Raw genomic sequence first — 13,548 nt, forward strand, 5'->3', positions numbered from 1 at the left:
TGCCTTGAGAACTACCTGTATCACATTTCAAATCTGCTGCTTAAGTTCTGATTTTCCCAATCCTTATGGACACAAAACATATATTGGTCACTAACATGATTTCAGTCCATTTGCATTACAGGACTGGAAGAAAGACCTACTCCTGTGTTGCTTGAAGGACTGAAAAAAGCTTGGGCATTGTTCCCTAAGGCACGACATGATTCTGAATTGATGCCACCTTCCCCATGTGCTTCAGTTTCAAAGCACCCTTGATGTTCTCATACATTTCTGTAGTTCACAGCACCTTCTCAGGGGAGGAGGGAAGAAGCTACAAGCTGTACAACTTGTCCCAAAATAACCCAAACCAAATATGTCGTATGACAAATCTCCATCATCTTTTAATGACCTGACTCACTGCCAGTTGCAATCTGTGGTTGACACTATGCCACACAATCCATTTATGCTTTTCCTAGGAGTCTTGTCATAAGCCCAGGCACGTTTCTTACCATCTCAAGAAAATGATGCCCCCAAATGTTGCTCTCATCTTCACCAGAAGTACAGCAGCTCAACAGGCTTTAATGATTGCAGAAATGACTAGAAGTATTTTGCATTTCAAACCAACCTAACTCCCAAAGTATTGCATCTTCACAGTTGGGTTTTTTACCTTCAAACAAATCTTCAGGCAACAGTTTTGTTTTTAACTAATTCAACTGAATATTAATACTTAAGACTGCTTTCAACAACCAGCCTTGTTCTATAAATTTTAACTGCTTTATAAAGTGCTTTACAGATGTTTTCCCTAGTAACTGCTGCTGCTTGTATCTGGAAACATCAGAAGTTATCATTAATAAGGCACCACTGTACAGCTTTCTAATATCCAATATAAAGTTGTAATTGTATTTTGGAACATCCAACTAGAACAATTCTTACAAACACATTGGTTTACCACTTACTATAATGAACTAATCCTATTCACACAGTTGTTCATTATGCTGCTGAAAATCAAGGCAAAAGAAACTGTGGCATCAGTTCATTCAGATTAAATACAGCAATTCCTCCTCATGCTGGCTGTGTCAAGAATGAAAATCGTATTTTTATCAGGCCTGTTGCCCTAGTCCCTCCTAATTCCATCAGCTGCACTTGGCAGTGAAATAGTGATAGCTGCAATATTACTACTGTCATTAACTGTTGTTCTTTTGGTTTTGTGGTTTGTTATTATTGTTGTTTTTTTCAAATAATCTACTTGCCAATGTTTAACATTGATGATTTAATATGATCCACGAGCAGTGAGGATCTCTGAAGAGTTCCAAGACTTTCCAAGAGTCATTCACGTATTAAGGCAGCAGAGAGATTTAAAGTTGGGAATCAACAGATCTATCTTTTCTCCACGGAAATAGCTCCTCCAAGCTCTCCACAGGCATGGAAACTCCTGCATGTGCCCAGGAACTATTCTGTCCTCCTGTTAGCTTGTGAAGATATTTACATTGTGCTAACTGTAGCCTTGCTTCCAGTTTAACTGTGTGTGGTGGAAAACAGATAACCCTCATTTGTAACAAAAGAAATAATTACTGCATTTATTCATAACACTTCACAGCTCCAATGCTTCTAAAACAAAAATGGATGGTTCCCAAAGAACAGGAAAACCAGAAAACACTTTTGCTGTCCAGACAGCTTCTGAAATACATCCTTAAAGTGTGTTCCACAGCAGAGCACTTATTTTAAAGGTCCTTGTTTCATAGGCCTGAGAGCACTCCCAGGGGTCAGTATTCACCTGCCATACTTACTCCTCCTAGAATGGATTTCACAGCCTCCTCATTGCTGGACACCCCCCAGAGCAAGGTGCACACGGCTGCTCCCATCTCTGTGCAATACTCTGCCTGCTGCAGGAGCTGCTGCTTGGCCTCGCTCAGCTGCTGCCGCAGGTCCAGCTTCTCCTGGAACAGCGTAAGGAAATTTTGGTTGCACTTCATATCTCCCACACCAAGTTTCTAGGCTAGGGGGTCAGAACAAGAAACACAATCATGGCCCTCTCTGAAATGGAGGGTAACCCAGAGCAGTTGCACACATGTTCCTTCTCTCCTGAGCGGTCTCTAAGTAGTGCAGGCTGAAAGAAACCAGGAACTGTCCACAAGGTCAAGCCAAGTGACCCACTGAGACTGAGTGGCACCTAGAGAAGCCTGATAGGAGACACCTCCCCCTGAGCAAACAGCTCCATGTCTCTTCAAGAGAGAGGGGATTTCAGCATCAGGGGCCAGCATTCCCTGACACCTTCCAAAAGATAGAGGAAACATCTTACAGGAGGGGAGGGGTTTTTTTTCAAAAAAGGCATCTGCTCTAGCCAGCATGGAAAGTTGCTGGATACCTAGGATAAAAAATGTTTCTCTTCCAACTCTTTTCTGTCAGCGTAGTCCTGAGCAGCAGTGGCAAAGCAAGACAGAGTCCCCAAAAAACACACCTAAGGTTTGAAGTTTGTAGGACCTTCCATTGCAAGAAAGCCGAGGCACCACTGTGCATCCATGAGGTTCTGAGCAACCTGATCTAGTAAAAGTCGTCCCTGCCCACAGCAGTGGGGATGGAATGAGGTAACACAACTCCAAAATCCCTTCCAACCCAAACTGTTGTGTGACACAATGATTCTGTGACCACTTAAGTGAGCTGCTGAGTGGATCTTGCCACAAAGCATAAAGACAGAACAAATCAACCCTACAGAACCAGAGCACAACTTCCATTTGGCAGTACATTTTTCCAATCACATGGGAAGCTGGCTAGAAGAGTATCATGGAATTGGGCAGGATTCTAGGTCTCACTAGCTTTCTACCAGCTGCCACAGGAGTAGCAAAGCTGCTGCACTTCTCAGTTTAAAGCCAGTGAGATCAAGGCAGGGATTTTGCAGTCCATGTCTCAGGGTGGGTGGGGGCTCCCAACTAACCCCAGGTAGGGTGGTATTAGACAGTGCTGCAGGGAAAGACCAAGGCCAGGCCAGAAAAATGATGCTAATTCAAGTATTAAAAGAGAGAGAATCACAGATTGCACAATGTCAAAAACCAGAAGGCTCTTGCTTTGCCCATTTACAGACATGGTATTTTCAAATGCACTGCAGAAAGCACCTTCCTCAGCTCAGCCTTCCCAATGTGTTTGTCAGGATGAAGTATGGGGAAATGAGAAGGAATCTTTTCTATGTCAATTTTGAAAGCAACTAAACAGAACAAGACTTTCAACCATGTTTTGTCATCAAGACTTTAAGTACCTTGTTGCTTTTTGGGGTTCACCTCAGTGCTTCATGTTGAGGGTTTGGAAAGAATAGAAATACTAACTCATCTGAAAATTTACATTATGTGGTGTCAACCAGTACAAAGCTGCAAGTTTGTCACCAACTACCTACTGAGCCTCCTGATCACACCTACCAGCCTGATTTGCACTGCTGCTGATGCAACACACAGGTGAGGATTTGTAAAGTTCAGGTTTAATTTCTCAAGTAGACTTCTGTGTGTATTTACTCTCTGAAGTCTGTCTCACCTACATGTGCAAAAGAACGACACTTGCTGCTGATTCCATAGGCATAATCTCCCAGGAAAAGTCTCTTATAGCTTAATACTTTGATCGTTTTTAAGCAAATTAGCTAAATTCCATCTTTTACATGACTCACTGCCAGGCCTATCAGCTTTTCTGCCACCATGTTCATCCACAAAATGTCCTCAGGCATCTTCCTGTCTAATCCCTGTATTCTCCCTGTCTTTTCCACACTGTCCTAGTCTTAGGGAAATGTATCTTTAATACATTTTATTTGCATTTGGATGCTTATACTGAGTAAGACATAAAACCCAGTAATACCAAATCCAGATCCCCCATCAAGCATGCAAAGCCAGCAGAAAAAAATGCCAGAATTTTTAGTAGATCAAAAGCAACATCAGAACAAAGATATGAGGCAAGGAAAACAAAGTAGTACATTCAAGAGCCAGGAAAATAAACAGAGCCTGCAAAAGCAAATAACCTGGCTGGAAGCAACACTCCTAAGAGCTCACATCACCCAGCAATGCCTGTGCTATCCAACACCACCATCTTCAGGAAAAGGTCAAGGCACAAAAACACAGCAGTGACCAAGTATGGAACTGCAAAAAGACAGACAAAGGAGACATTAGCCAAGAATAACATGTGCACTTCAAGTTTTGCTCAGGTTCAGAAAGCACAGCAATTCCCTCATCAGTGATACAGCTCTGCACAGAGAATTTGGAATGCAAAATGTTGATTTATGACAGCCTCAGAAAACGACACTGCTCAACCAGAAATGCATTTATTTCATGTTTGTTTCAGTGAATAATTTTTTTCTCCTTCAGAAGATAAATATGTAGAAAATAATTCACAAATTCTACACAAGGATGCCTAGAGCAACCAAATGAAAAACACCAGAAAAGTGATTAACAGGAGCAAAAATCACTCATATACATACACCATCTTGTTGTATCCTGAAGAGCTAAAGGACTTCACAACATCATGAGCACAGTCCACTGAAATACACCTTCCTGTCATGTAAGAGAACCCAGACAGACAACTGCCCCACACTGCACAAAGTCATGAAGAGAAGAGATTTGAGCAGAAACACTAAAACAACTGCTCCTAGTAACCTATCCATGATTTAAGTAAAACGCATCCAAAAGAAATCATAAAACAAAACCTGCCCTTTATTTTGTAGTATTAACAAGAATCATGGTTGGACTCCCTTCATTAACATCTAAAGCAACAACATTCAATTTTACAGGGATTTTATCCTGGAACTGAAGACCTCAGTGCACAGCAGTATGAACTCTGTACCTATTGCTAAACTGCAACACCTATCCCAGAAGATATTTATTTTGAAATAAGGAATATCCAGATTGGCAACTATTCCATCATAACAAATTTCATTCCAGAGTGTCTTGTCTATGCAGATGTCACTGAAAGTGCATTTCTGAACTCTTCATTACTCCTTTTCAAAACTGAAGTAAGTTTTGTGGTTCATCTGTCTTTGTGCAATCCCAAGGCTGGCAAATGCCAGCTGTATAACCCCAACTGCTGACTACTGAAGATGGCTCCAAGGAAATGAACTTTTGCAGCAAATAATCACCACTGAGTCTCACAGAGACTCATTTGAACTCAAATGGCTTCACAGTCTGAGAAATCAGTGTCTTTGCTACTCCTTAATTGTTAAGAATCTCCCCTCTCATAATCATTTAATACAATATTGACAAAGAAGAGCCCTGAAATTGCTCTTTGATTCTCAGCTGTACATGGCAATTGGATCAATAGGTGCTTGGAGAAAGACTATTAACACTAAATAAAAGTCCACATCTCACAGCAAACCAAGAGAGGCTGCTTTCATTTTGTACTTTGCACTGCTTAAACTATCTTCTGTTGTCCTCTTTGCAAATATGTTAAACTCACAATTAGCAATGTTAAATTCACAAGAACTGATTCTGTGAAGGACCTTTTGATTCCAGCTACGCCACAATCTTCCCAAATACCCGATGTTTTACTTTAACGTGTTCATATGGTTATGGATGACTATTTGGATAGAAATCTCAAATTGTTTTTGAGACTGAGGATTCAATTTGTGACATGAAAATGAAAATTTTATCATTACTCCTTTTGTTACTAAAACTCAAACACACAGATATCAATTTCATGGCAGCAAATCTACCTTCTTTTCTCTCATGCAATCTGCCTGGGCCGTTTCCAGACGGGCTCTGTAGTGTTCACAATCCATTCTCAGCTGCTCTATTTCCTCCTCCTTTTTCTCCAGGTCTGTGACAGCATAGATCAGGTAAAAGAAAGAAGGAACACATTGTGGTCATTGGGCCTGCATTAAAGCAAAGAGAATCCACCAAGTGTGACTTTACTGAGGTGCCTCAGCCGTTTGCTTGTGCGAGATCACCTCCCCGTGGCTAAACGGGAATCCCACAATCTGCTGTGTGGCAACAGCTCAGAAAACAAACCAACACATCCGATTTAACAGAATCACATCTAGCTGTTAAACACTGAGGGTTGAAAATATTTTTTAACATTTACTCAGTTTTCTACTTTGTTTTCATGTTGGTTTCCATGAAAAATCCGTGAGTGAAATTTCACCCAAGTCAGTGACTATATTGAAAATGTAAGAAAAATACCAACAGTAGTCAAAAGTACAACTTACATGGATAGCAAGAATTAAAAGCAACTATTCCAAATATTTTAAAATAGTATTTTATAAATAATAATACTATTATAATTTAGTATAAGCAACCTGGGCTAGTGGAAGTTGTCCCTGCCCATGGCAATGGGGTTAGAACTGGATGTTTTTTAAGATCCCTTCCAACCCAACACATTCTGTGATTCTGTGATTATAAACTATTTAACCAATATTTCAGTTACAAGCAAATTTTAAGATTCCCTTCTAAAATTAATTTCTGATGTTATCAGAAATTTCTGTTATCAGAAATTCATTCTAACTTAAGCATTTTATTTTATTGTAGTGCACAAAAATCAAGTTAAAAGTATTCCATTTCACCAACATGATGCCTGTTTAAAAAAATTCTTTTTGAAGGACAGTTTTAACAATAGCTGTGTATTGTATTTTACTTTAAAAAAACACAATCCTTGATGCTTAGTATTTGTACTGAAAAAGGGAAACATGTTTAAGTAGCTCCAAAAAGTAAAATCCAAACAGCATCTACTGTAACCTTGGTTAGTTTAAAAAATAATAAATTACACCCCACTTCAAACACTGTACCTTTGAACATGACAGTTTGGTGGATGGCTTAACACACTTGAAATACTTCCCTCAACATGTGACAGTATTTTTTAATGTAATTACCAAAAATCATATCAAATTCTGTCATAAAAAGACAACATCATTAAAAATTATCCAAATACATTCTTATTAAACAAAGGACTTGGCTTCTGGCATTCTATTAAGTAATTCTACATGATTTGAAAAGTGATACTTCCTGTTTTTGTGCTAATTGTCAAGTTTATCATCTCAAATATACACACACTGCTTTGAGTAGCCTATATAAAAGGAGAAAAGCTGTTTGTGGCTGATTTATCTGAAGAGGTAGAATGTATTTCCACTCAGCCCTCATGTGATTCCAAGCCAGCAGCACTTTTTAGCAGAAAGCAAAGAGGCAAGGCAAGGGCTCACTGCTGAGAAATATCTCTGTGCCAGGACATGCTCTGTTAGTAACTCCTTTTCAAGCTGTAGTCCAAAGGAAAAGAATGAAGGGAGGAATGGGTTAATTGAGTATTTGAGGATAACTCTGGTCAGTAGCAAGAAACTTTCCTTCTGTCAAGTGGAAAAAATTCAGTCTCATGCACTTCTGACTGTGTGGGTGTGAGTCCTAAGAAGTTGACAGCAAGATGTCATGAGCAGGAGCAGAACATGCTCTTACCAACAGCAAGCCAAGAACCTGTTCAGCTATTCCAGGTAAACTCATCCAGTGAAAATCTCTGTCCCTGCAAGGAAACAAGCTCTTCAGAAAGAGAAGAATCACCTCCAGCCTTTGAGAGGATGGATCCAACCTAAAACGAGCCAGAAGACACACAAAGATGCCCCGTCCTTCACCAGCAAACTTCAAAGGTCCTGGAACCAAACCTGAGCCAGAAGAATAACACTGACTACTGAGCGTTAACACAACATAACCTGGATTTTTTAAAGGGCTTCAGATAAAAGAAGTATGTGTCAATGTCACTGAAGGTGTCACAATGTTTTATGAAGAAGGGGCCAAAAAGGACAATAGTGGAAGCTGCTCTAGTTGTCCCTCATTTGTGGAAACTCCCCTGCTATGACAAATCAGCTTTCCCAGCTGTGCCTTTTCTCTTAAGAGAAAGAAGCAGCTGTCACTACCAACTTGGGTGAGCAAAAAAAAAAATGAAATGGCACCTTCACACAAAGAAGAAATATGTAACTTCATCACTCCAGTGGTATATCAGACTCTGGGAAGAAGTGGCACTTGCTCCCAAGATGGAGACTCAAAAGCAGAACAAGGCACTGGGCACAGGAAAGAAGAGAAGGCCCCCATTTCAGATGTGAAGTAGACTCATTCTCATCCACAGAAAGTTATAGATCATAGCAGGAGATTTTCTGGATCAGAGTTCTAATCTCAAAACTCTGGAAAGTGGAGAACTGAGTACAATAGGAATGAATACCAAGAAGTGATGGAATTAAAATTCTGCTCATTCAAATGCTAGATCAAAGTCAAATGCTACTTCTTAACGCTTCCCAAGTGGAGCAAGTTGCATGAAACAGATCCATAATAGTACACAAAAATTGCTGGAGCTGTACTTCTAAGACTTCTGGAGCTGTTTTTCTAAGACTCCTGGTGCCAAGCACTCTTCCCGAGAAGGGTAATAAGAAAAAACCAGAGACCTCTTTTTGAAATGAAAACTACCCTGGCTCAAATCTTAATGAAGACCCTGACAGAAGCCTGAAAAGTAGGTGTTGGCTGCACTGAGCACCACCAGCTCAGATCTCAGACATCACCCCTGGGAAGCCACAGGAAATGGGTGTGTTCTACTGACCTACACACACCAGTGAAACGTGTAAAGATCTCAAGGTTTCTCAAAGCTGTTCAAGACTCCATCAGCCTCTCAACTGAATGGGCCAGAGGTGTTGAAAGCCTCTGACTGTAATCTGCACTTCTTGAGAAGCAGAAGACTCTTCTGCTCAAGCATACCTCAACAGTACCCAAAAAACTGCAACAGCTGATGGAAGTCTGGAGATGTACAAATCACATGTTAGGCTTCTGTAGGAACAACGTGAAAAGACATCTCTAGAAGCTGCCAGGACTCCTGTGAGCTTCACATGCCACACCAAGAGGCTGTACGTAGCAAACAGCACCATTCTGAGAGTGAGGGCTGCTTGTGTCCCTGTGATGTCCAATCTTTAGTGATGCATATGCTTCAAAGACTTCTTTCAGTCTGCCTTATTTCATGCTGCAGAGGTAGGAGAAGACTGGAGCAGCAAAAATCTCCACTTCACTTGTCCAGCTGTAGGGGCACACGATGGCCAGAGCCTGAATAAATATTCAAATGACCTCATCACCTGCAAGAGAAATCTCCACTGTGGAGAAAGACTGAAGAGAATTCAAAGGCTGACTCAGCTTCAGGTCCTGCTCTAGAGGACCCAGAGAATGCTGGGCAGCCAGCAGAACATTTCAGGAAGTTTTAAAATCTCCATGTTGATGCCATAAGCCTGCTGTGGGTGGCCCTGACAGTGTCTCCTTGATGTCTGGCACAAGGAATGTCAGAAGGATCAGTGAGAGGAATCTCAGGATAAGTAGGTAAAAACTAATTGAGGATCTTGAACACTTAACCCAACTGGAAACAGCCCTTGATGCCTTGCAACAGCATAAAGAGGACACTTCCAGACCGTATCCACTGCTTGTGACATGGAAGAACTTTCCCAAAGAGTGGATCATTGAGGCAGCTGGAAGCTCTGCCCCAATATATTACATTGTCAGACACAGGCTTTGAGGCCCTGTCCTGCTCTTTCTTAGCTGGCTGTTTCAAATTCATTTCCCATTTATCACTTGGTATTCTAGATGAGACATACTCTCTCTAATCTGTCTCAGTGCTTTTTCCATGTCTTTTCAGGCAAACCCAAATCCAGGTAAATTGTACAGCTGCAGATAAGCTATGGGCTAGGGATGGAGCTGACTTCTCTTTGGCCCTGGTGGTTTGTTGGGAGTGAGGTAATTTTTGAAAAAAAGTAATGCACAGAGAAACACAACATTGAAAAACTGCACTTTGGGGACAGCAGGAAAAATACTTCTATTACAGAATTTTTTTTTTTTTTATTAGTAAAGCATACAAGCTAAAAAACAAGACAAGCCAAATACAAGATTAACTTACTCTTCCTTCAAATTTTACCCACTGTTATTTACCATTATTTTGTTGGGGGTTTTTGTTCTGTGCAAAGTGACCTTTTGAAAAACGAAATGTTTTTGCCTTTTCTCAAAGGGTAAACACTTTTTTTTCCTCATACAGCTTCCCTTACTGCCTGAACTACATATGTTTTTATCTACAGTAAAATATTTTTAAAGATTAATTTGACATGTCTGATTATCCTAAGGCAGCCTGTAATTTTCTTCACTACAAACACATTAATTTACTGAAGCAGTCACTGAACAACACAGTTGAATCTGGAACAGCTCCACAAACTCTACAACTATTTCTGGGGCACAACAGTTTGTTCTAAGCAGTTCTGGCAGAAACTGCAAGAGCTTGTAAGATGGTGCTACTCACTTGATTCAATAGCATCCAGCTTCTGGAATGTCCCCAAGATATCTCCATTTACTATTTTGGGTAAGAAATCCCGCAGTTGCATAACTTCAGTTGTCAGCCTTTCCAAATCCCTCCTTCTAACTTTTACAAATTCCTCTTTGGTCTCAGCCTTCTGAAATAAAACAAAAAAGCAAAACAAAAACAAACAAACCAACAACCAACCAAACACACTGTTAGAGTCCTGTAGTGGTTTGCAGCTTCAATTTCTTTTATTGGACAAAAATATTCCTCTCTATGATGTCATTTCAGAAATTTGCAACTCTTTAAGAGAACTATCCAGCAATCAAACCCAAAAGTCTCTGAGGTTGACCCCTTGACTGTTAATCTTAATTTTTGCCTAAATCTTAATTTTGGTCTAAAGTAAATAGTATTACCCCTCTGCATGTGTTTCTTCACCCCAAATGTGTGTGCAATACATCTGAGAACACTGTAAAAACTAACACTCACATTTTAAAATGTGAGCAGCATATGCCAAGCTGTTGTTTCATGACTGTCCTAAAGTATAAAATTACTCAGCATTTTAATTAATTCAAACATTTGCAAGACCCTCAGTCCTAAATTACAACAACTCTTTCGGAGGAAACTGTATAAAACCAATTTATCTTTTGTGAAGAGCAAAAATTATTTGCAGCCATCTGCAACCCAACCTCATGTAAATAATTTAATCCCGAGGTAAGACAGAAATGTTTACTAGCTTCCTTTCCTGCTGAACTTTTTTAGAAAAAAAGTTTTAGAACATAAGTTTACTTTTAGAATTGTTTTTTAGAACAATTTTCATTCAATATTCCAGTAGAATGTGTGTTAATTTTAAAATTTCTGTACAAAAAAAACCCCATAAAGTCCAGTTTCTGATGTACATACAAGTGTACTCTGCTGGATGTTAAAAAGGCTGATACACACACACCAACAAAGTTTTAACATGTTTTGACTAAAACATCATTCACTTAATACACTTTCAGAAAGCAAAGATATCATAGTACTGCTTTGCACTGCACTGAGAACAGTGCTGACAAAATGACATTTTTTTATGTATCACATCATATTCCAGAGGAAAGAGGCTAACAAACCAAAATCTCATCTCTGACAGGTTCAAAATGCGCCATCCCCACAGCCCTCCCAAGAGCAGGCACACAACACAAATGGAAGTTCATCCTCTCCAACCATTCCCTACAATTATTTCTGCTTCCCTACTTCCCCAGATTTGAACGTTTCCTTTCAGTTTTGCTTTCTACTCTATTTCTTTCCCAGCCATCTTTCAAATCCAGAGTTTTGGGACAGGTCAATCCCACCTCTGCAGGTTCATTGCTGTAATAAAGGTATGGAATAAAGACTTTGGTTTAATTTGAACTGTAAGCTCCAAGTTGCTCTAGGAAGTGCTTATGGCAAGGTGGATAAGGCCAAGTAGCACCACACCACGCGAGTCTAGAAAAATTCCACTCATCTAGGTCTCAAGAAAGCATGGAAAAAACACATAGGAAGAGGAGTCTTTAGAGGAATGCCATCTGCATGTCAGTAACCATGAATGACAGAGAGAATTCAGCATCACTCAGACTTACAGAGGAAAATTTGGTACATAAAAATAGCTCTGTTCACTAGCAGAAGCTGAATTCAAATAAAACACGCTGTGAATCATTGGTGTTGAGATATGAAATATGCAGTAAGGAGAAAATTCTCATCTGTGGTTCCTGCTGTAAGCACAGGTCCTTGCAGTGCAGCAGTACAGCAGACAAGTTTTATTTCCTCTGTTTTAAGCAGCTTCTCCACATCTCTCTGCACTACATGAGTATGTTAAAGGCAAATACAGACAGGAGAGAACAGGAGTTTTCTGTCCAGTCCTTGAAGTAACAGCAGGTGGCTGGAGGTAGGAAATTTGGCTTCAGCGAGTTCTTTCACAGGGAAATGTTATGCACCTGAGCTCATGTCCTGCCTGCTGTGAGCCCAGTGAAGGAAATCCCAGTTCCCTGCCAGAACAGGGCAGAGCTCCCAGCTGGCGATGGAGCCCTAGCAAGCAATCACTGCCAGCCCGCTCCCCACCCACGCCCCACCAGCCCAGGGTGCCTCTGGCACCGCTCTACAGCTCCCACCGCGTTCCCCTCTACCTGCGGCCCCGCCATCGCCCCCTCAGGGCCCCACAAGGCCCAGGACCACCACACAACCCCCCCGCTCCTTCTGCACCTCGGGGCATCCACACGGGCCCCCGGGCCGGGCCCGGCCTCAGAGCCAGCCTCGAGTGGCCCCGGGCCGCTCGTGATACCTGCGCGTCGCCAGCGAGGCCGGCGCTGCGCCACATCGCGACAGCGGCGACAGCAGCGACAGCGGCGTCGCGCGGGAGGGGGAGCGCGTGAGGGCGGGAAGGAACACGCGATGGCCACGCCTCCGCTGTGGCCACGCCCACCCACACCGGGTGTGGCGTTCGGGGCGTGGTCTGGGCTGAGGCTCCGCCCCCAGCCCCGCCCGGAGCGGCCCCAGGACAGCCCCGCCACAACACTGGGATAACGCCGGGACAACACCGGGACAATACCGGGCTGCCGGGAACGGCCAGAGCAAGGCAGGGTTGTGGGGAGCTGCAGCCCGGCCCTGCTGTGGTGCTGCTGGGGCTGGAGGCTCCAGGAGTGACACCAAGCTGGGAGGGAGTATTGATCTGCTGGAGGGCAGGGAGGCTCTGCAGGGGGATCTGGACAGGATGGGTGGAAGGACCGAGGCCAGTGGTGTGAGGTTCAACAAGGCCAACTGCTGGGTCCTGCACTTGGGTCACAGCAATCCCCTGCAGCTCCAGGCTGAGGAAGGCGTGTCTGGAAAGCTGCCCGGAGGAAAAGGACCTGGGGTGCTGGTCAACAGAGGCTGAACATGAGCCAGTTGTGCCCAGGTGACCAGGAAGGCCAATGGCACCTGGCTTGTGTCAGCAATAGTGTGGCCAGCAGGACCAGGGCGGTGATTATGGCTCTGTGCTGGGCACAGGTGAGGCCACACCTCAGGTGTTGTGTCCAGTTCTGGGCCTCAGGAAGGACGACTCAGTTCCCTGGGCTGGTTGACAGGGTGGTGATCGGTCACAGATTGGACTCGATGATCACAGAAGTTATTTTCCAGCCTTAATGACTCTGTGATTTGTGGGGTGCCCGGGCCGGTGGTGCTGACGAGCACTCGGCGGCGCTCCAGCACCCATCCCGGCGTCCCTGCCCGCGCCCGGCCTTCCCCGCGGTGACGGCAGAGCCCGGCGCCGGTGACGGCATCAGGCGGAGCCCGGCGTCGGTGACGTCATCAGGCGGAGCCGGCGCG

General features: G+C 42.9%; 1 protein-coding gene across 5 annotated transcripts in view; it reads right to left on the reverse strand.

Annotated features, from left to right (window-relative positions):
• Window positions 1-13,526, reverse strand: part of HSF2BP (heat shock transcription factor 2 binding protein) — a 31,653-nt gene extending 18,127 nt beyond the window's left edge. The window contains exons 1-4 of one of the 5 annotated variants that reach the window (XM_023924190.2): window positions 12,527-13,526; window positions 10,234-10,384; window positions 5,654-5,757; window positions 1,764-1,913 (exon numbers count right to left, since the gene is read on the reverse strand). In XM_023924190.2, coding sequence (XP_023779958.1) covers window positions 1,764-1,913; window positions 5,654-5,757; window positions 10,234-10,384; window positions 12,527-12,562 — 441 coding nt within the window. In that variant the 5' untranslated portion in view covers window positions 12,563-13,526. Of the gene's footprint in view, window positions 1-1,763; window positions 1,914-5,653; window positions 5,758-10,233; window positions 10,385-11,828 lie in introns of all 5 variants that reach the window. The other 4 variants (XM_023924199.2, XM_023924207.2, XM_086879618.1 and 1 more) reach the window with 4 other exon arrangements.
• Window positions 13,527-13,548: the final 22 nt, after the last annotated feature.

The sequence above is a fragment of the Cyanistes caeruleus genome, chromosome 3 (genome assembly GCF_971803275.1).
Source record: "Cyanistes caeruleus chromosome 3, bCyaCae1.hap1.1, whole genome shotgun sequence".
In the NCBI taxonomy this organism is placed as follows: Eukaryota; Metazoa; Chordata; class Aves; order Passeriformes; family Paridae; genus Cyanistes; species Cyanistes caeruleus.